This window comes from Balaenoptera ricei, chromosome 20 (assembly GCF_028023285.1).
Source record: "Balaenoptera ricei isolate mBalRic1 chromosome 20, mBalRic1.hap2, whole genome shotgun sequence".
NCBI lineage: Eukaryota > Metazoa > Chordata > Mammalia > Artiodactyla > Balaenopteridae > Balaenoptera > Balaenoptera ricei.
Window position 1 is genome coordinate 59510418 of NC_082658.1, and position 23324 is coordinate 59533741.

The 23324-nt window shown below is 51.4% G+C and overlaps 2 protein-coding genes across 6 annotated transcripts in view; one reads left to right on the forward strand and one right to left on the reverse strand.

Moving 5' to 3' along the window:
- Nucleotides 1–23324, forward strand: part of ARHGAP44 (Rho GTPase activating protein 44) — a 180720-nt gene that overhangs the window by 142965 nt on the left and 14431 nt on the right. For 4 of the 5 annotated variants that reach the window (XM_059908745.1, XM_059908746.1, XM_059908747.1 and 1 more), the window contains one exon: nt 828–2259. The exons of the other annotated variant lie outside the window; for it this stretch is intronic. In XM_059908745.1, coding sequence (XP_059764728.1) covers nt 828–964 — 137 coding nt within the window. In that variant the 3' untranslated portion in view covers nt 965–2259. Of the gene's footprint in view, nt 1–827; nt 2260–23324 lie in introns of those variants that run through there. 5 annotated transcript variants of the gene reach the window in all.
- ELAC2 (elaC ribonuclease Z 2) overlaps nt 2233–23324 on the reverse strand; it is a 28345-nt gene continuing 7253 nt past the window's right edge. The window contains exons 9-24 of the mRNA XM_059908744.1: nt 11531–11589; nt 11370–11442; nt 10682–10794; nt 10385–10480; nt 9448–9586; nt 9283–9368; nt 7873–7991; nt 6792–6888; nt 5587–5725; nt 5297–5335; nt 5014–5123; nt 4662–4761; nt 4429–4549; nt 4207–4285; nt 3598–3742; nt 2233–3269 (exon numbers count right to left, since the gene is read on the reverse strand). Of these exons, the coding sequence (XP_059764727.1) occupies nt 3051–3269; nt 3598–3742; nt 4207–4285; nt 4429–4549; nt 4662–4761; nt 5014–5123; nt 5297–5335; nt 5587–5725; nt 6792–6888; nt 7873–7991; nt 9283–9368; nt 9448–9586; nt 10385–10480; nt 10682–10794; nt 11370–11442; nt 11531–11589 (1734 nt within the window). The 3' untranslated portion in view covers nt 2233–3050. The remainder of the gene's footprint in view (nt 3270–3597; nt 3743–4206; nt 4286–4428; nt 4550–4661; nt 4762–5013; nt 5124–5296; nt 5336–5586; nt 5726–6791; nt 6889–7872; nt 7992–9282; nt 9369–9447; nt 9587–10384; nt 10481–10681; nt 10795–11369; nt 11443–11530; nt 11590–23324) is intronic.

Here is a 23324-nt window from a genome sequence, read left to right on the forward strand (position 1 = left end):
TAGGCCAGAGGCTGAGCAGGCCCGGGAGGGAGTAACAGGCCTGAGCAAAGGATGCCAGGGTCCCCTTAGCCCCCTGCGGCCCCCGAGGAGTCAGGGAGCAGCTGTCCGGTGCCCGCCTGGGGGCAGCCGTCCCTCCAGGCCCCGCGGCCACGCGGCCTGGGCTGCACTGAGCTGCCAGCTGAGGTCTGGACAGACGCCGAGCCTGTTGCCTCAGGGACCTTCCTCCTGAGCGTCTCCCAGGAAGTGACCCTTCAGTGCCCCCAGTAGGGGTGTAACTGGAGGTGAGTGGTTTCCCTAGTGCCGGGTGGCGGGGTGCCCACAGTCAGGGAGCAGTTTGCTTCCCTTACTTCTGGGGTCCTGAGGGGGACCCCGCCCTGCCTCCACCAGCCACCCCAAGGGTACCAATCGTGGTCTTGAGCGAGGTCCCCCCGCATTCATTCACGCACTTGGGGGAAGGCTGTCTCCCCAGCCTGTAACCCTAGCCCCGCAGACTTTAGGGAACTACAGGCAGCCCTGAAATTCCCCAGAAGGTGTCACCGAGACCCAGCCAGAACATCCTTTTTTTATGGAGTCAAGCTCAAGGGTGTAAGTGTCACGTGGCCCGGCTTGGCAAGCTGGCCCATGGGCTGGATCTGGACGTCTGCGTCCACAGGCAAAGCAGGCTGGCCCTGCCCTGACCTTGCAATGTGGTGGATGCCACGGTGGCCCCCAGACGCGCTGGCCCTTCTGTGACCGAACCCCTGCCTGCTCCTCGCGCCGTCCTGCCTGCCAGCCGCGCCTCGGGGGCGGGCAGCCCCCCCTCAGCGCCTCTCTCTGCCGCCTTCCAGATCTGGTCCACTTCGACGTCCCCTCCATCCACGTGGAGCTGGGCTCGGCGCTGCGCCTCGGTCCCCGGGAGCACGTGCGGCGGCACTCGGTGGCTGAGAAGAGGGACTCGGAGGAGTCGGAGAGCACGGCCCTCTGAGCAGCGCCGCCGACACGCGTGTACCTACGGCTCCGTGCCGTCACGGCCACCGCGAGGTTGGAGCGTGGCGGACACCCGTGTGGCAGGTGTCGGCCACACAGATTTTGTGCGTTCCCTCCGGGTGGGGACTCTGGCCTTTTGTTTGATCTTGCCTTTCGACTTTGTGCCTATTTTGACCCCCTTTCAGCCTCCACGCCAAGTGACAGCCCCGTCCACCCAAGGGCCTGTGTCTCAGAAACGTCCTCCGTGGGGTGGGGCGTGGAGGGCCCAGCGGCCGGTCCGCCCTGGGCTGCCTGTCGCCTGAGCTGACGGCCACGGCGAGTCCTGCGCGACCAGCCTGATGGTACAGAGCGGGGACAGGGTGGGGGGCTCGCTTACAGGAGCCGAGAAGCCCGGGGCCCTGACCGGCCTGCTGCTTCGCAGGGGAGGGCCGGCCAGGGCGAACCTTCATCCGTGGGCTGTACAGGAAATGGCTAAAAAACGACATCTAACAAACAAACAGTTTTACTTCTCCACGCCGTGGACTGAAGCTCCCTTTCCTATCTTAAGGTTTTCTATTTCTGAATTTAAAAAATGACCTTGAGCATGTCTGGAGGGCCCAAAGGTAGCTCCTCAGGCCACCCCCTTCCCCCCCGACCCGCCAACACTAGGTGTCGCTCAGTAATTGCAGCCGCCCAGGGGCATCCAGGGCACGAAGATGTGGGGTCGCCTCTTTCTGGAGGTCCCAAGTGAATAGCAATAATCCTGTTACCCAAAGCTCAGACAGGAAGGGGAAACCAGCCCGCGGAGACCCCAGGCCTGCGCCCTCGGCCCTGCGGCGGGGAGAGCTTTGCTCACCCTCCCCATGAAGCCCCACCTGCCCTCGGGGAGGAGAGCCGGGGGTGCCTGGTCACAGCTGGGATGAAGGGAGTGAGAAATTAGATTCGGGTCATGCATGCAAAGCCCAACCTTACAGCTTTATCCTTTTAAAATAGACATACCTATACAGGATATAATATTTGTATATATGAAATCTATATTTGTTTGTTTAATTTGAGCCATTCAATCCAAACCCATGTACAGGTGTACAATGAGAAACTTAAATGCTTAGTTATTTTTCCCAACCAAAAGTGTAAAATAACCCTCCTCCGACAGGGGGATTTGCAAACTTTTGACGTTAACAGCTTTGCTCGCTTGCTGGCAGGGCAGTTCAGTACCCAATTTGTAATGAAGCCCGGGGGGTTGAAAGTTAGTTACCTTTAAATACATGTACAAATAGTTGTCAATGGTAATGTTATTAAAATAGATTTATTATCCCTGAGTGTGGCCTATCTTGTTTTAATAACAAGCTCAAGGGGCCACGGGAGGTGATGCCAGGTGCTGCCTCGGGAGGGACCCCGAGGTCACGGCAAGGCAAGTCCAGTCCTTGGTCTGCGTCTCCCAGCACCTGAAACTTTAAAGCTCCTTCTCTAGTCTCCTGGAAGAATATGCAAATACTAGAGGCATCTTTCTTTGAAAATTCACTTTTCAAACAAACACTAACCTCAGTGTTGTTCATCCTCAAAAGGCGGGCACCGGAGCCACCTGACGCGGTATTTCTCAGCACTCTGTAGGGCGGTGAGTGGCTCTTGTCACGGGGCAAGAAAGCAACAGGGCTCCTCTTTCGCCGGAACAACGGGAAGGCTTGCGTTTCCCCGGAGCCCCTGCGTAGCCGGGCCTGGCCTACCCTGGCTGTGGGTCTGCACAACTTCTGCCAAAACACCAGGCTGCTGAGGCGTGGTGGCTCCCTGGGGACAGGTCCCCGCCACGATCATGCTGTTTCCGAGCACCCTGGGTCCCCAGCGGCGGCACAGGGACAAAGCACTCAGGTTCCAAACGCGACCTTCACTGTGTTCCGTTCTTGGAGACGCTTTTCCTGGAGGCTTTGCGTCCACAGCCACGCGCTCCTGGGGCCCCGCTGCCTCTGGGTACAGAGGGGATGGCTGGGCCGCAGCGGGGGGGGGGGGGGGGGTGCGCCCCGACTCCGCCTGACAGACTGAAGACGCGGCGTGCATGGAGACGACGTCGGCCTCCTCCACCGCGCAGCGGCTGCGCAGGCCCCACGTCGCTACTGGGCCCTGACCTTCTTGCTCTGCGGGCTGGAGGGCTGCTCGGCGGGGGCCCGCTTCCGCAGGGGCTCTGCATCCTCCCCGGCGAGCAGGGCCGCCCGCACCTGCCGCAGCTCCCGCCGCTCCCTGCGCTCCTCCATCTCCTCCAGGTCCCCGGCGAACAGGGCCTTCAGTGGCGCCATCAGCTTGGGCACCGTCGGGAGGTCCCCCAGGCTGACCTACGAAGCGAGACGAAGCGGAGAGGCTGGGGTGAGGCTGTCACCGCTCCCAGGTGCCGGCCACACCCCCGTCAGCAGACGCAGCTGTCATGTCAGGCCCAGGGGTGGGACAGGCCCAGCTTGACCACTCAAGAGAACACTGCCTCCCAGGCTTGTGCAGAAGCTCAAATGATGTCACTCTGGGGACCGACTGGGCCTCCAAGAGGCTCTCAATGGACTGTGTGCAGAAGGCCCCGTGCCAGTCGTGCTGGGCGGTGGCCCGAGCCTGGCCATCTGCTCGTAGACGGAGGGCGTCTCAGCCCCCCCCCCCGCCCCGGCGGTCCCGGACCTTCATGTGGTCGAAGGCGATGCCGACTTTCTCATTGAAGTCAGGGCTGAAGAGCGGGATCTTGGCGTAGCGCTGGCTGAAGTGGTTCAGCATGACGAACCCTGCGTTCATGCGCATCCCCACGCCGATGGCCTGGGAGGTGGTGCTGCAGAGACGGGGCGACACAAGGCTGGAGGGAACGAGTCACGCAGACCCCCGCCCAGACTCTGCCTGCTCCGGCACCAGGACTTCCTGCCCAGAGGTGGTCTTCCCACTGCCCCCAGGGAAGCCCAGGCTCTGTGCTGTCAGACCTCCTCCAGTGAGGGCCTCTGAGAAAAGCAGGGGCTGCCGACTTGGGGCAACACGCTCTTCCCTTAAATAGCGCAAGATCCACCCCCGGCCCCCTTTTCCCGGCTTCCCGCTTATTCAGCGTTATTTCCAGTTCTTTCCCGAGCCGCGCCTCCCCCAGAACCTTGCCTGGAGGGCGCTGCAGAAATAAAGGCAGAGGCTCCGGAGACAACTGCCTGGGGTCAGAAGCCCCCAGGGCCCCTGGAGAGAAGCAGACCAGCCCAGCATCACCGGGGAGGAGCGGGAGGGACCGGCTGACGCAAGCTCAGGGGGCTCCGCTACCTGTGTGTCTTTTCCACGGCTTCCTCTTCCAGACCATCTTCCAAGGTGGCCTCGTGGATCAGGAGGGTGGCGTCCTTCCCTAGAGCGTAAGCACAGGCCCTCTGAGCATACCGCTCGGCCTGGGGTGGCCACAGCACTTGCCCCCGGGCCCTGGGACAAGGCTGCGAGTCAGGACAGCCACCAGAATCGTCGGGGGGACCAGAGGTGGCTGCCCGTACTCACCCATCTGGACCAGAGCCTCGCAGGGCATGGTGTCCCCCGAGTAGACCACCTTCCAGCCGGACGTGTGCACCAGCGCGCAGCCGAAGGCGTGCTTGCAGTGCCGGACCAGGCAGGTCTGAAACTGAGGGAGCGGGTGATGGGCTCGTGGCCCAGCTACCGCCTCGCCCCCTCCTCCCCACGTCACACGCTCCTGTCCCCCCACCGGCCCTCCCGCGCCCGGGCCCTCCCCATACCTCCTCCAAGCCACAGGTTTCCAGCAGCAAACTAATCAACCTTTCCACTGTGGGGTTGGAGACCTCAGCTCCTTTCTGAAGGCATTTGGCAGGAATAATACTGTGAGAAGATAAAAATACAAACACTTAATCTGAAGTTCAAGTCACTGACTGGAGAGGACCCCGAAATCGCTATGATAAAGAAACAATTCAATTCCCTCATTGAGGCAGGGAGCGAGGGCGCTCGGCCCTGGAACTGTGTCTGGCGGAAGTGTGGCAAAGATCCAGAAACGGGAGCAGACGTGAAGAGGGCAGAGGACGTGGGAACCGCCTCACCCTGCCCCCGCGGTCTAAGCCTGCCTGGCGCGCTCACCTGACGTGGTGCAGCAGCGGCTGGCACTGGGTGTGGTACTGCTGGAGCCAGGCCCGGAGCTGGGTGGGGGCCACCACGAGCAGAGGGTGGCACGGCTTCCCCAGCGACACCTGCAACGGGGAGAGCAGAGCGCCAAGCGCACGGCGCGCGTTGCAGGGAAAACGGCGTGCCGTGGCCCGAGGCATGGCTGTGCGCGCGCATGCATGTGTGCGTGTGTCTGCGCGCGTGTGCTCATTCCAAAGAAGGGCAAAAGGGCAGGGCAGTCCCGTCCTGCGCGACTCACCAGAGCCCGCTCCCTCTGCAGCAGGATGTTCAACAAGCCCTGGGAAGGAGGAGGGGACACGGATCAGCCAGGTCCACACCCGACCTCCTTCCCGCGCTGGGGCCCCTGGGTGCCCGGCGCTCTGGCGGCCACCGCCCCCCTGCCCCCAGCGGACCCAGCCGCCCGCCTCCGGGCGAGGGCGGCTCCGAGCAGCCGTGTGGCGAGGGGAGACGCACGTGGCGCTGCGCTTGCGGAAGAGCCCAGGCCCGGGCGGAGGTGCGCGGCTGGGAAGAGGGAGGCGGCCCGCTCACCGTGTGGTGGTCCGCGTGCAGGTGGGACACGAACACGGCGGCGAGGGTGCCCAGGAGCTGGTCTACTTCGTCTCCGTAGTGGCGGCACAGCTGCCCGAAGGTGCCCTCCCCGCAGTCCAGCAGCAGGGACGCGTCGGAGCTACGGGAGGAGATAGGTTTGCCCTCAGGGAGGAGGGCAGGACAAGGCTGGGTGCCCGTCTCCCGGGACCGCTCAGCTCCTCCCGCGGGAGCTGCTGTCAAGGGGATGGTGGTCTCACACGTCCGTCCTTGTGACACGAAATACTGTCGCGACGCTCTGTGAAGTTAAGTGCACGGAGCGTACCTAGAGCTACACAGATGCTGGGCACCCGAGAGAGTTTCTGCGGAAGGAGAGAGTGAGGACATGAAATCCACAAGACTCTACTTAGAAGGAACGTGGCGACAGCCGCTGTGGCCGCCAGGAGACCTGGAGGCTCTGCTTTACCTGGCGCGGCCCGGGGACAGCGGCTGCACCGACGCCCTCCGGGAAAGGCCGGGGCCGCTTCCCGCCAGCTCCTCCGTCACAAGAGAAACACGTCCCAGACCCGTGCGCTTCTGTTGTCGGGGTGCCCCTTACGACTGCCAAGTACGTTTAACGCGTTATTCGGCTGTTAGCCATCCACCACCAGCACCCGGATGACAAAGCAAAACTTAAAAACGAGCCTGGCTTCCCACAGACAGCCCGGGTCCACCTCCCTGCGGACCTACACCACCAGGCAAACCCAGGCAGCTCACAAAGCGAACGCAGGAGCCCCGAAGCCGCTCCGCACCCCAGCGGCACCAGTGAGAGGCCCTGTGACACAGAGGCGGACGCCAGTCCTGGCCTGGGTCTGCCCCACCGCCAGCCATGAGCAGCCTGGGGCAGGTGCACTGATGATGGGGCTGCGGGAGGTGGCCAGTCACGGGTTCACAGGAGGGACGTGGAAACTCAGCAAGACCGCCCCTCGGCAGGGCGACGGCATACACGTCAGCGGTTTTCAGCCGAAGATGTAACTACAGGTGCCTCCCTCCAGTCCAGCGAGCTACGGAGGCCGTAACCGCCTGACCCCTCCCCCCAGGCCCCAGCCAAGATGGGCCTCCAGGGACGTACAGGCTGTACCTCCAGGTTAGCCTGGCGGGTGGAACAGGATCTGCTGAGAAAACCCCGGGCTCCCGATTACGGGCGCCTCCCATGCAAGGATTAATACCTGATGTTGATGAGAGTGGAGCTGACATTCCGGATCTTCATAGGGATCGCGGACCCCGTTCCGAGGAAGACCACTTCTGGATACTGGCCTCTCTTCTCTATGGAAAGACACACATCAAGCTGTTCACTTCTTCGGGTCAGAAGTGAGCCAGCACTGGAGTTAAGTCCAGCTCCACAGGAGGGGCTGGTGGTCCGACCTCCTTACACATGGGCCTGGGGCGAGGCGTCCCAACGCTGCCTGGGAAGGAGAGCAAAGGAATTCCACAGGCCTTTCTGCAGCAGAGTTGCTCTAAGTGTTAAATAGCAAAGGCCACCTTTTCATGCTACAAGTCAGCATTTATCTCCCGGGGCTGCGGACCCCCGGCCAGGCCCTGCTGCACTTTGCAGGGGTTCCGAGGGCCAGCTCCCAGAGAAGAGGCAGAGCCGCCTAGATTCTGAAGATGGGCCCCGCTTGGCCTGACAGGCCCCGGGTGCACGTTCACGAGTATGATCTAAATGGACCTTTAACGTGCAAACCAGAAACCCATCTCAAGCCCACGGCACGTGCAGCCAGGAGGTCATCTTCCTGAAATACCAGACGGGTGCCAGCTGGATTAAACCTGAACCCGACCTCTGGTCCAGCCTTGTTTCTCCGCCTCATTCGTGAGCTGAAAACACCACTGGGAAAACCAAGTACTGGAAAGAGGGCACGGAGTTCCCCAGACTGCTCTTCCTGTCAGGGCGGTGAGAGCCCAGCAAGGTGAGTGACGTGGCCGGAATCTTCTGTGGACCCTTCCCGGCAAAGCCAGGACTAGGCTGCCAGCTCTGTCCAGGGCCTCACGGGAGGCCCCAGAACCGCTGCACTCAGCTCAGCGTGGGCCTCGCCAGGAGAGCCTGGGCACCGTCACCTAACCTCCAACCTAACCAAGCGGTCCGGGCAGGGGCCGGCACTGGTGGTCTTAAGCAGAGGCCAGAGAAGCAATGGCTTCAACAGGTACCCGGGGCTCGACGGGGCCACGCGGACCCTCCACTCAGTGCTGTGCGAACAGCTGCAGGAGGGCAGAGACCAGGAGACACCGGGGCTGGGCCCTGGTCTGGCTCACCCGCCGGGGCCGGGCCGTCCTGCACAGTCTTCCTGTACTCCTGCACGCTCTCCTGGAAATTAGGCAGCTCCAGGGCCTCAGCAATGAATTCCTCAGGGTCGCAAGTTACGATGGCATCCCTGCAAGAAGAAGGCATCTCAGGGCATCAGGGGAGCGTGTGGCCCCAGGCAAACACCCTGCCCCTCCAGCTCAATCCCTGGGGACCGCCTGCAGAAAATGCTTTCAAATCTAAGTGACTGGGGCCTGGGGCGGCTCCGCTCTCCTGCCCGGCAGACCTTTTCCCAGCTCAGGGCGTCTCACAGCTCCGGCTCCTCAGAACCTCTCAGCTCAAAGCGGGACGGGGCAGCCCTGGCACTCCTGACATTTGGGGGGGGGGGGGGGACGGACGGGACGGTGCGGGCACTCTACGCAGCCCCCTGACCTCTGCTCGCTACACCCACTAGCACTGGGCATCCCCCAGGGCCGGGGGAGGAGGGAAGGGGGCCCTTCAAGGGCCCCAACTATTCACCGCGACAGTGCCTGGTGCCCAGCAGTGGTCCAGAACGGGGTCTGCCCGGACACAGACACCACGGCGTGCACAGGACACTTCCAGTTATTCAAGGATGAGATTTTAAAAGTTAAAGATGCAGGGCCGTAAGCACCTCTGGGGTGACTGGCTAAGGTGAACGCTGCAGCGCCTTTCACCAGGTGCCTAGGGCAGTGCCGCCCCGACCCGCTCACCCCACTCTCACAATCACCCTAAGGGAACACGGTTCTCCTCAAGGACTTTTATATAAGGCACTTGTTTCGCTACAACAGCAAAAAGCTGGAAATGCCTCCAACGCACCAACACCCGTATCTGGAACACCGGCGACAGTCTCCTTACGAAGACTATCGTGACGCAGGAAAAGACTGGCAGCGCATCAGGCCCTAAACCCACGGTGTAGACGTGTATTTTAACACATCCCCACGTACTCAAAGATAGAAAACACAAAATGTTAACCATCGCTGTGTCAGGGTGATGGGATTACGGCTGACTGATTTTCTTCACCCTACGCTCACTCATTTTCCACGTTCCAAAACAACGAACAGACACAGCTGTTAGCAGAGGCAACTTTCGGGAAAGGACAGCCGTCAGTCCCCGCCTCCCCCAGATCAGCTTAAAATGGGACGCAGCCACCGTCCGCCACCTATCGTCTGTGGCTCTTCCCGCGTCCGACACGGAGACCATGCGGCTGCGGAGCCTGCGCCATTGACCCCCCGGCCCCTCCCAGAACGAGCCTGACACGCCCCGCCCCCGGCCCCTCCCAGAACGAGCCCGACACGCCCCGCCCCCGGCCCCTCCCAGAACGAGCCCGACACGCCCCACCCCCGGCCCCTCCCAGAACGAGCCTGACGCGCCCCGCCCCCGCCGACTGAGACCACACCGACCTCTGCCACTCGCGCCGGGGCCGGAGCTGGTACTTGAGGAGACACTGGCCGCGGACCAGGGGCACGCAGGGGGCAAGCCCTCCTTCCTGTAAGAGACAGAGCCACGGTCCGCGGGGGGCAGCTGGCTGGGGGCTGGGCAACGGGCCGGCCAAGCTGGGCCGCTACCTGAGGGCGGAGGCTGGCGAGCGGGGGGAAGATGCCGGGGTGGATGAGGCTGAGCTGCGTCTGGATCTTGTGGCTGCGGAGGTTGTGGACCGACTCACAGTGCTCGTTCAGGACCAGGTGCTGGGTGTCGGGCCCGAACCTAAGACGGACGGACACACGGTCAGCACGGCATCCTTCTGGGAACACTCCCACCCCCGGGGCGGCACTGGGGACGGGGCGGCCGGGTGCTGGGAGTGTTCAAGAGGGTGAGTGACCTGTCCACCGAGGTCACCCTACGTGGCCAGACACAGCCCTGCTCCTCCTCCTCAGAGCCCGGCGTCTCTGCAAAGTCAGAGGCCCTGGGCATGTGGGAAGGACACCAGGAAAACCAGGAGCAGGTACAGTGCTGGGGACTTGGAAACACAGGGAGCACCGGGGGAGAAAGAGGAAAACAGTGATGGGCATCAGCACTCAGACCCCGGGGGGCAGAGGACCAGGGCGCCGAGGAGGGACTGCCGGGGCCGGCGGGGGAGGGCGGTATCACCACGCGTCACCACGCGCCCGGATCCAACCCCAGCAAGTCCTTCCACCCGGCACCGGCCTCGGCCAACGAAACCAGGAGAGTGGGACCCGTCCTCCCCGTCGCTGAATGTGGGTTGTCGGCAAGATCAGGAGAGGGAAATGAAGCGTGTTTAACGCGCTGCCTGACGTGTCGCGGACGCTCAGTAAACTGAAGCTGCGGCTTTATCCTTGCAAGACTCTTCTTTAGCAAACACGCACTGGATGGTCCAGAGGCAGGATTTGTTCAGAGCTGAGGAAACCAGCCCCAGGCAAGAGGGGACGGTCTTCACAGCGGGGATGCCCCCAGAATCCAGGGAGGGCAGGAACCCCAGGAAGAGCTCAGGCGGGGGGCAGGGGCGGCGGCGGAACCGCGGCTGGCGTGCGCCGGGGCTCCTACCTCCCCATCCACTGCTGGTATCTGCTGTCCAGGAGCACATGCTCCGGGGTCATGTGGACCACCAGGGCCACGGGGGCTTCGGCTCTTCCTTGGAAACTGGGAGGAAGGAAGCAGGGGGCTCTGCTGGGTCACGTGGTGCAAACTCAGGACACGCGGATCCGGGGCCGGGCAGCCAGGGAAGGCGCTGTGCGGAGCCGTGGTGGCCCAGGCCTCGGCAGGGGCAGGACTGGTCAGTGCCAGGCCGGCCTTCCTGAGCCGTGTCGGCTCTCACCTCTCTGCCCTGATACCCCTCCTTACCTCCTGAAGGTGGCATTCTCACAGAGGGGCTGAATGAATCCTTCGTCTGGACATTCTACCACGACGAAAGCGATCCTGGGGTCTGGGGCGGTGCAGATCTCTTCAGGCAGAATCTGTGAAGTCACTGAGGTCAGGACGTGCTCCCAGGGCAGGCCCTCGAGTCACCTGCTAACACCGCATCACCCTCCAGAGAAGCGCCGACATAAGATCACCACCTGCACTCTTCTCGCCCTCTCCGCTGACACGCAGACAGGCGGCCGCCGGCTGGCAGAGGGCATTTCACACCTGAAGTGGCCAGACGGCCCGGTGTGGCACGCATGGTTCTCTCAGGTCGTGTGGTCCTGACGTCCTTACATCTTGTGACAACGTCATTCCCTTGGGCCACACATCCGAATTCCACCCCTATGGGGTCCACCCTGAGCTCAAGTACAAGGGAAAGCATCCATCCTATAAGGAGACCCCCAAATCCTAAAGAGACAACCCCAGAAACGGCCCGACACGGCCAGCTCTGATGTGCAGGACAAGCCTAGACAAGAGACCCTATTTTATCGCTCAGCTAAGTGCTGAAATCCAAGCTGTTCAGTCCCCTCAAAAGTGGTGTCTGCAGGGCCTGACCCAGGCAGTGACTCGGTCCAGCGTCCCGGTCCCTGCCTGTCACTGCTGAGACTGCAGCAACAGGGCACCTCACCTCTCTTCCTTCGAATGTGATGCTTTTCCCGTCCTTGACAGCAGCAATGATGGGCGCAATGGCAGCTGTTCCGCTGAAACGAGAGGCGAGGCCTCGGTGAGGGCGGGGCCCTGGGAGCTCAGCGCGCCCGGCGAGGCCCCCCAGCTGTCCCCGCCACTCACACTGGGAGGCCCAGCTCCTTCGCTTTGAGTACTAAGAAGTTTCCCTTCTTCATGTGGAGCTGTAAGGAAGAGATCTCCATGTAATTCCCGTGACTGATGAAGAAGCTTGGTTTTCGTCATTCGTTTTGAAATCAGTTGAGTTTAGCACTAAAAGCTGAATGATTTAAAACCAAGGTGTTTTATTTCCCATTAACTCCTTACACATCTAATAAAATGCAATCCATTTCCATATCAAATAAGACGTGTCCTCCAAGTACCTGGAGGAGAAAACACTGTTGCTTTTATTATCCTGCGCGGGTCAAGTAACAGCCAAAGGAGTGTCACCGGAACACGTTCTAGCAGAAATGATCGCGTAACCACCAAGTGACATGGCATTCCAGTGACAAGGACAGGGTAGAGCGTGTGGATGGTTTTTCTCCTCTACTTTTCATGTATTTGGCAAAACTGTGCTGTTGCTTTTATACGAAGTTACAATAAAAAGTTCCCAGTATTCTCTTATATTATGTTAAAAGGGAAATCAATAATCCTAACACAAAACCTCATAATCATTCTGTACTTAAAAACTCATGTCCCAACGTTTTAGAAATCCACATATTTCCTACCTAATAACAGGAAAAAGTCAGAAATGGCATAAAATGTTAATAAGTCTTTCAGGGTTGACTTATATTTGAATTTCATTTTCTTCCTTAGATCTTCAGAAGCTATTTGCATTTCCTTTTAACTTCCTGAATTTAGGAAACTACTCTTAGGGCCAAGTCTCCAGTTTGGAGCCGAAAGCCTTATTAGGATTCTAAGATTTTCTATCTTGGAAAACGTTATCCTAGAGGAGTGATGACAGCTTAATGTGAGCACATAATACAAAGATGACAGAACTTAGATGACACCTTCAGATAACGACATTAACAGGCTCTGTGGTGACCACAGACCCAGATGAAACTGGATGGAAGCAAAATGTTTCTAATGTTTAACAGGAATGTCAGGCCTAAGGCCGGTAAAACCTGTGCCTCCACTACAAGCTCAATTCAACCCGTGGAGAAAGTTGTTCCCGTCTGAAAACCCAACACCAGCTCACAGGCCCCAGGGCAGCAGACGGCTGCCTGAAGCCCAGGCTCCTATCAGACAAGAGCTTCTCAGACCCTCACACCCAGAGCCCATTTCTCCCACCTCCCAGAACTTGAACTAGCTTTGCTTTACCACCTTCTGAACCCTTAGCCGGGAAGCAGCAAATTTCCAGGAAAGGGAAAAGGGGCTGCAGGATGACACAGTGGGAGGAGCAGCAACAGATGGGAGGAGCCAGAGGCCAGGACACAGCCTGCGGCGACTTGGTGTCGGTGCCTCGGCTCCCAGGACAGCTGCCCCCAAACAGCTCCCTGATCACACAGAACACACCATGGTCGACGTAATCTGTTCAGGAAGGATTGATGCAGGGCCACTCAAAAGATTACCATGTAAACTGCTCTGAAAAATTATTCTGCTGCCTAAAAATACAGACACACAGAAGTAACAAGCCTACGGGCAACAGTACTTAACTTTTATAAAAGTTAAGTACTTTTTATATCTAAGTAAAATAGATATAAACTATTTTTATAGATATAGATATTACTTTTTACTATCTAAGTAAGTTGATGGAAGTTATACTGGCAATGATCTTACAACTAACAACTAATATTACTACTAACCTTTCATAACTGTTCACTTGCTGGTGTTAAAAATTTTTACAAATGGATGAAAATTACAAATATATTTTAAAATCAACTTTACCAAGTTGACTTTAAATCAAATATATTGCTTTAAAAAAAAAAAAAATCAAAGCTCACGAAAAAGCAATGTAGTCTTACCAGAGATTAGACAACTGTTTGCTGCAGGTTCTAGTATAATAAAATTTTAATGCGAAGTCCTATTGAAAGTAGGCAATTAGATCTGAAAAACACGTGATTGTAATAACATTTTCATAGAATTTGACCAACTTCAGTTTACCAATCTAGGCCTTTGTGAATGCTAGCCAACATTAAAATTAGTCCAGGTGCTTCCCTGGTGGCACAGTGGTTGAGAATCCGCCTGCCAATGCAAGGGACACGGGTTCGAGCCCTGGTCTGGGAAGATCCCACATGCCACAGAGCGACTAGGCCCGTGAGCCACAATTGCTGAGCCTGCGCGTCTCGAGCCTGTGCTCCGCAACAAGAGAGGCCGCGATAGTGAGAGGCCCGCGCACCGCGATGAAGAGTGGCCCCCACTTGCCGCAACTAGAGAAAGCCCTCGCACAGAAACGAAGACCCAACACAGCCATAAATAAATAAATAAATAAAAATTAGTCCAGTGTCGACCCACCAAGGTCATGTGTCTTTTCTGGACTGTTAAACTTTGTTGTAATAAAATGAGAGAGAAAAAAAAATTAGTCCAATGTCAGCAGCTCAATGACTACAGTAAGATGATACAAACTAAAACAGAGTTGAAGGAGCCTTAATAAAGGCCTGATTCATTTGAAGGGAAATGAAGCTTTTTGTGAAAAAGTAGTCTTTTGATCCTTCTCAAACTCTTCCAAAAAATCGAAGATGAGGGAACACCCCCAAACTCATTCTATGAGGCCACCATCACCCTGATACCAAAACCAGACAAAGATGTCACAAAGAAAGAAAATTACAGGCCAGTAACTTTGATGAATATAGATGCAAAAATTCTCAACAAAATATTAGCAAATTGAATCCAACAACACACAAAAAAGATCATACACCACGATCAAGTGGGATTTATCCCAGGGATGCAAGGATTCTTCAATATATGAAAATCAATCAATGTGATATACCATATTAACAAACTGAAGAAAAAAAAACATATGATCATCTCAATAGATGCAGAAAAAGCTTTCAACAAAGTTCAACACCCATGTAGAATAAAAACTCTCCAAAAGGTGGGCATAGAGGGAAACTACCTCAACATAATAAAGGCCATATGTGACAAACCCACAGAAAACATTATTCTCAATGGTGAAAACACTGAAACGATTTCCTCTAAAATCAGGAAAAACACAAGGGTGCCCACTCTCGTCATTATTCAACATAACTTTGGAAGTCCTAGCCACAGCATTCAGAGAAGAAAAAGAAATAAAAGGAATCCAAATTGGCAAAGAAGAAGTAAAACTGTCACTGTTTGCAGGTGACATGATACTATACATAGAAAATCCTAAAGATGCCACCAGCAAACTACTAAAGCCAATCAATGAATTTAGTAAAGTTGCAGGATACAAATTAATACACAGAAATCTCTTGCAATCCTATACACTAACAACAAAAGACCAGAAAGAGAAATTAAGGAAACAATCCCACTTACCACTGCAACAAAAAGAATAAAATACCTAGGAATAAACCTACCTAAGGAGGCAAAAGACCTGTATGCAGAAAACTTTAAGATACTGATGAAAAAAATCAAAGATGACACAAACACATATAGAGATATACCATGTGCTTGGATTGGAAGAATCAATATTGTGAAAATGACTATACTACCCAAAGCGATCTACAGATTCAATGCAATCCCTATCAAACTACCAATGGCATTTTTCACAGAACTAGAACAAAAAATTTTACAATTTGTATGGAAACACAGAGGACCCTGAATAGCCAAAGCAATCTTGAGAAAGAAAAACAGAACTGCAGGAATCAGCCTCCCTGACTTCAGACTATACTACAAAGCTACAGTAATCAAGAAAATGTGGTACTGGCACAAAAACATATATATCAATGGAATAGGATAGAAAGCCCAGAGATAAACCCACGCAGCTATGGTCACCTAATCTATGACAAATCAGGCAAAAACATACAATGGAGAGGACTTCCCTGGTGGTGCAGTGGTTAAGAATCCGCCTGGCAATGCAGGGGACACAGGTTTGAGCCCTGATCCGGGAAGAACCCACATGCCGCGGAGCAACTAAGCCCGTGCGCCACAACTACTGAGCTGCGCTATAGAGCCTGCGAGCCACAACTACTGAAGCCTGCGTGCCTAGAGCCTGTGCTCTGCAACAAGAGAAGCCACCGCAATGAGAAGCCCACGCACCGCAACAAAGAGTAGCCGCCACTCGTCACAACTAGAGAAAGCCCGTGCGCAGGAATGAAGACCCAACGCAGCCAAAAATAAATTAAATAAATAAATTTTTTTTAATTAAAAAAATATATATACAATGGAGAAAAGACAGCCTCTTCAATAAGTGGTGCTGGGAAAACTGGACAGCTACATATAAAAGAATGAAACTGGAACACTCCCTAACATCATACACAAAAATAAACTCAAAATGGATTAAAGACCTAAATGTAAGGCCAGACACTATAAAACTCTTAGAGGAAAACGCAGACATAATGCTCTTTGACATAAATCACAACAACATCTTTTTTGACCCATCTCCTAGAGTAATAAAAATTAAAACAAAAATAAACAAATGGAACCTAATTAAACTTAAAAGCTTTTGCACAGCAAAGGAAACCATAAACAAGACGAAGGGACAACCCTCAGAATGGGACAAAATATTTGCAAACAGAGTAACTGACAAAGGATTAATCTCCAAAATATACAAGCAGCTCAAACAGCTCAATATCAAAAAAACAAACAACCCAATCAAAAAATGGGAAGACCTAAATAGACATTTCTCCAAAGAAGACACAGATGGCCAACGAGCACATCAAAAGATGCTCAACATCACTAATTATCAGAATAATGCAAATCAAAACTACAATGAGGTATCACCTCACACTGGTCAGAATGGCCATAATCAAAAAACCTACAAACAATAAATGCTGGAGAGGGTGTGGAGAAAAGGGAACCTTCAATATACTATTGGTGGGAATGCAAACTGATTCAGCCACTATGGAAAACAGCATAGAGTTTCCTTAAAAAACTAAAGATAGAACTACCCATTACTGGGCATATACCCAGAGAAAACCATAATTCAAAAAAATACATGCACCCCAATGCTCATAGCAGCTCTATTTACAATAGCCAAGACATGGAAGCAACCTAAATGTCCATCAACAGAGGAATGGATAAAGAAGATGCGGTACATATATACAATGGAATGTTACTCAGCCATAAAAAGGAACGAAATTGGGTAATTTGTAGGGACGTGGATGGACCTACAGAGTGTCATACACAGTGAAATAAGGCAGAAAGAGAAAAGCAAATGTCGTATAATAACGCATGTATGTGGAATCTAGAAAAAAGGTATAGGTTATCTTATTTGCAAAGCAGAAATAGAGACACAGACGTAGAGAACAAATGTATGGCTACCAAGGGGGAAGCGGGTGGGGTGGGAGGAACTGGGAGACTGGGATTGACATATACACATTATTGATACTATTTATAAAATAGACACCTGATGGGAACATACCATATAGCACAGGGAACTCTACCTAATGCACTGTGGTAACCTAAATGGGAGGGAAGTCCAAAAAGGAGGGGATATCTGTACGTGTATGGCTGATTCACTTCGTTGTGCACTGGAGGCTAACACACATTGGGAAGCAAACATACTCCAATAAAAATTAATTTAAAAAAAAGCAATCCCCAAATCCTCAGAAATATTTCTGCTGTAATTTAAAACAAACAAACAAACAAACATGGGGTCCATAGACACAATGGAGTATTACTCAGCCATTAAAAAGAAAAAAAATGAAATAATGCCATTTCCAGCCACAGGGAAGGAGGTAGAGGTGATCGTACTAAGTGAAGGTAGTGAGACAGGGAAAGACAAGTATAATAAGACACCACTCTCGGGTGGAATCTAAAAGTGGATACACATGAACTTTACAAAACAGACACAGCCTCACGGACTTAGAAGAGAAACCTGTGGTTACCAAAAGGGAAAGGTGGTGGGCAGGGAGACATAAGCAGGTTGAGGTTAACATATACACACTACTATTTATAAAATAATCAACAAGGACCCAGGCTACAGCACAAGGAACCCTACTCAACACTCTGGAATAACCGACATGGGAAGAGAACCCGAAAAAGCACACACATAGGTCTACGTATAAGGAAATCAAGTTCCTGTACACGGAGGAAAAAACAGCAGCGGTAACAAAACCCGCAACGCTGTAAATCACCTACGCGCCAATAAAAAATAAGATTTAAAATAGAAAAAAAAGAAATGCCAAATCTGTTCCCCTCAGGCCTCCGTGCCCTGAGCTGGTGTCACATCCCTGGAGCCCGAGCAGGCTTGGGGCCCAAGGCTGGACTGTCAAGGGCTAAGGGAGCCAGGGAGGACATGCCAGCAAATGAGCCCCGCCTGGGACCTGGCCTGCCTGGTGCCCTGGGCACGTGCCCACCCTCTCCAGACCCAGGCGGGCCCTCCTACAGCAAAACCAAGCAGGTGTGCCCAAAGGATGATGGAGCCCGTGGGCTGGAAGAGCTCCGAGAGTCCCCTGGGCTCCACAACTCCTTAGGGTCACCCCCCCACCTACAGAAGACAGCACCCTCGGCAGAGTGGTGACGCCGGAGTGGGGACTGGCTGAAGGCGGGAAGGGCCGTAAGGGGTGAGGGGAAGAATTCACGAGACACAAGCCTGGGGCGTTTCTTCTGGCCCATTCCCCTCTAACTGGCAACCCGGGAACAGCACTTTGCCTCAGGCTCTGGTTGCCAGGGAACCAGAGCCGGTCAACCAGAGCCGGTCACAGAGAAATGCTGCCGCCTTGTGGCCGTTTCCCGTAACAACAACTTTAAAACCAGTGCTGAGGGGCACTTGATCTTCCCAAGGCCTGCGGGGCTGTGAATGACACCTGCCCTCAAGAAGTGCCCTGGGGTAAATCAACGGAAAAGAATTCAAAACAGGGCTGACTTTCAACAGGCCAATTTCAAGAGGTAAATTATGCACACACTGTATTAAAAAAAAAAAAAAAAAAGCACATGGAAAGATACTCAACATCGCTCAGTATTAAAGAAATGCAAATCAAAATTACAATGAGGTATCACCTCACACCAGTCAGAATGGTGTCATCGTCAAAAAAAGTCTACAAAGAATAAATGCTGGAGAGGGCATGGGGAAAAGAGAACCCTCCTACACTGCTGGTGGGGATGTAAATTGGTACAGCCGCTATGGAGAACAGTATAGAGGTTCCTTAAAAAACTAAGTGTAGAATTAGCATATGATCCAGCAATCCCAGTCCTGGGCTTAGATCCGGAGAAAATCCTAATTCGAAAGGACATGAGCACCCCTATTTTCAGGGCAGCACTATTTACAATAGCCAAGACACAGAAGTACCCGAATCGACCAACGACAGATAAATGAAGCATATGTGGTACATATATGCACTGGAATACTACTCGCCCATAAAAAAAGAACGAACTAATGCCATTTCCAGCAACACAGATGGACCGAGAGATTATCATATTCAGTGAAGTAAGTCAGAGAGAGAAAGACAAATATAAGATATCAATTACAGGTGGAATCTATACATTCATACAATCCAACTAATTTACAAAAGAGAAACAGACTCACAGACTAAGAAAACAAACTTACAGTTATCGAAAAGGAAAGATGGGGGAGGGATAATTTAGGAGGTTGGTTATATTCAGTCGATATTCAAAAAGGACCTACTGAATAGCACAGGGAACGCTACTGAACACACTGTAAGAACTTATATTGGGAAAAGAAACCGAGAAAGAATACATATACGTCAATGTATAACTGAATCAAGTTCCTGTATGCCTAAAACAAACACAACCTTGGAAATCAACTCTGCTCCAATATAAAATAAAAATTAAATTAAAAGAAAAAAAAAAAACAAGAGTGGGGCATGGAGAAGTGCTGCCGCCTTGTGGCTCTTTTCCGTAACAACAACTTTGAAACCCGTGCTGATGGGCACTGAATACTCACAAGGCCTGTGGGGCTGTCAAGGAAAGACATCTGCCCTCCAGAAATGCCCCAGGTAGGGCATCGCAAAAGAATTCAGAAGAGGGCAGACACTTGAGAAGCCAATTTCAAAAGGTGAGTTTTACTTACCCCGTTTACAAAAAAACCACATGAAAAGATGTCCAACATCGCAAAATATTAGAGAAATGCAAACCAAAACAACGAGGTTATCACCTTACACTGGTCAGAATGGCCACTGTCAAACAGTCGACAAACGATGAAGGCTGGAGAGGGTGTGGAGAAAAGGGAACCCTCCTGCACTGTTGGTGGGAATGTAAATTGATACAGCCACTATGGAGAACAGTATGGAGGTTCCTTAAAAGACTAAAAATATAACTACCATATGACCCAGCAATCCCACTACTGGGCATATACCCTGAGAAAACCATAATTCAAAAAGAGACATGCACCACAATGTTCACTGCAGCTCTATTTACAATAGCCAGGACATGGAAGCAACCTAAGTGTCCATCAACAGATGAATGGATAAAGAAGATGTGGTACATATATACAATGGACTATTACTCAGCCATAAAAAGGAACAAAATTGGGTCATCTGTAGAGATATGGATGGATCTAGAAAACTGTCAAACAGAGTGAAGTAAGTCAGAAAGAGAAAAACAAATATCATATATTAAAGCATACATGTGGAATCTGAAAAAACTGGTGTAGACCATCTTATTTACAAAGCAGAAATAGACACACAGATGTAGAGAAGAAATGTATGGCTACCAAGCTGGGGGGGGGCCGGGGGGGGGGATGAATTGGGAGATTGAGATTGACATGTATACACTATTGATACTATGTATAAAATAGATAACTAATGAGAACCTATTGTATAGCTCAGGGAACTCTACTCAGTTCTGTGGTGACATAAATCAGAAGGAAATCCAAAAAAATAGGGGATATATGTATATGTATAGCTGATTCACTTTGCTGTACAGTAGAAACACAATATTGTAAAGCAACTATACTCCAATAAAAAAAAAACTAGTCCAACGCCTGCAGTATAACAACTACAGTAAGATGATGTAAACTAAAAGAGGTAAAGGAGTCTCAATAAAGGCCTGATTCATTTGAAGGGAAACAAAGCTTTTTGTGAAAAAATAGTCCTTTAATCCTTCTCAAACTCTTCCAAAAATTGAAGAAGAGGGAACACTCCCAAAGACATTCTATGAAGCCATCATCATCCTGATACCAAAACCAGACAAAGACAACACCAAAAAAGAAAATTACAGGCCAACGTCTTTGATGAATATAGATGCAAAAATTCAACAAAATATTAGCTGAACCCAATGATACACAAAAAAGATCACACACCACGACCAAGTGGGATTCATCCCAAGTTCACAAGGATGGTTCAACATACTCAAATCAATGTGATACACCATGTCAACAAAAGACAAAAACCACATGATCATCTCAACAGATGCAGAAAAAGCATTCGACAAAATTCAACATCCATTCATGATAAAAACTCTTATCAAAGTGCGTATAGAAGGACCATATCTCAAGGTAATAAAAGCTATTTATGACAAACCCACAGCCAACATAATACTCAATGGTGAAAAGCTGAAAGCCTTCCTGCTAAAATCTGGAACAAGGATGTTCCACTCTCACCTCTTCTATTCAACATAGTATTGGAAGTCCTAGCCACAGTAATCAGAGAAGAAAAAGAAATTAAAGGTATCCAAATTGGAAGGGAAGAGGCAAAACTGTCATTATTTGCAAATGATATGATACTATATATTGAAAACCCTAAAGACTACACACAGAAACTACCAGAACTGATAAACCAATTCAGCAAGGTAGCAGGATACAAGATTAACATACAGAAATCAGTTGCATTTCTTTACATCAACAATGATATATCAGAAAGGGAATGTAAAAAAATAATACCTTTTAAAATCACAACCCAAAAAATAAAATACTTAGGAATAAACCTTGCCAAGGAGGTGAAAGACAGATGCTGAGAACTATAAAACATTAATAAAGGAAATTGAAGATGATTTAAAGAAATGGAAAGATATCCCATTCTCTTGAATAGGACAAATTAATATTGTTAAAATGGCCATACTACCCAAAGCAATCTACAGATTTAATGTGATCCCTATCAAATTACCCATGACATTTTTCAAAGAAGTAGAACAATCCTAAAATTCATATGGAACCACAAAAGACCCAGAATTGTCAAAGCCATCCTGAAGAAAAAGAACAAAGCAGGAAACATAACCTGCCCCCAGACTTCAGACAATACTACAAAGCTACAGTAAGCAAAACAGCATGGTACTGCCACAAAAACAGACATATGGATCAATGGAACCAGAGAGCCCAGAAATAAACCCACACACATACCACCAATTAATCTTCAACAAAGGAGGCAAGAATATACAATGGGAAACAGTCTCTTCACCAAGTGGTGTTGGGAAAGTTGGACAGCCACATGTAAATCAATGAAGTTAGAACACACCTTCTCACCATACACAAAAGTAAACTCAAAATGTCTTAAAGACTTAAACATAAGACATGACACCATAAAACTCATAGAAGAGAACATAGTCAAAACATTCTCTGACATAAACCCTACCAATGTTTTCTTGGTCAGTCTCCCAAGGCAACAGAAATAAAAACAAACAAATGGGACTTAATCAAACTTACAAGCTTGTGCACAGCAAAGGAAACCATAAACAAAATGAAATGACTACCTGTAGAATGGAAGAAAATATTTGCAAACAATGCAACTAACGAGGGCTAATTTCCAAAATATACAAACAGCTCATACAACTCAACACCAAAAAAAAAACAAACAACCCAATCCAAAAATGGGCAGAAGACCTAAAGAGATATTTCTCCAAAGAAGACATACAGATGGCCAATAGGCACATGAAAAGATGCTCAACATTGCTAATTATTAGAGAAATGCAAATCAAAACTACAATGAGGGGGCTTCCCTGGTGGCGCGGTGGTTGAGAGTCTGCCTGCCAGGGCAGGGGACACGGGTTCGGGCCCTGGTCTGGGAAGATCCCGCATGCCGCGGAGCGGCTGGGCCCGTGAGCCACAACTACTGAGCCTGAGCGTCTGGAGCCTGTGCTCCGCAACGACAGAGGCCGCGATAGTGAGAGGCCCGCGCGCCGCGATGAGGAGTGGCCCCCACTCGCCGCAGCTGGAGAAAGCCCTCGCACAGAAACGAAGACCCAACGCAGCCAAAAACAAAAATAATAAATAAATAATAAATTAAAAAAATTAAAAAAAAAAAAAAAAAAACTACAATGAGTTACCACCTCACACCAGTCAGAATGGCCGTCATTCAAAAGTCTACAAATAATTGCTGGAGAGGGTGTGGAGAAAAGGGGATCCTCCTACACTGTTGGTGGGAATGTAAATTGGTGTAGCCACTATGGAAAACAGTATGGAGGTTCCTGAGAAAACCAAAAATAGAATTACCATACAATCCAGCAATCCCACTCCTGGGCGTATATCCAGACAAAAGTCTAATTCAAAAAGATACATGCACCCCTATGATCATAGCACTATTCACAACAGCCAAGACATAGAAACCACCTAAATGTCCATTAACAGATGAATGAATAAAGATGTGGTACATAGATACAATGGAATACTCCTCAGCCATAAAAAAGAATGAAATAATGCCATTTGCAGTAACTTGGATGCCAACTAGAGATGATCATACTAAGTGAAGTCAGAAAGAGAAAGACAAATACCATATGCTATCACTAATATGTGGAATCTAAAATATGACACAAATGAACTCATCTATGAAACAGACTCACAGACACAGAGAACAGATTTGTGGTTGGCAGGGGGCGGGGGAGGGATGGATTGGGAGTTTGGGGTTAGCAGATGCAAACTATCATATATAGGATGGATAAACAACCAGGT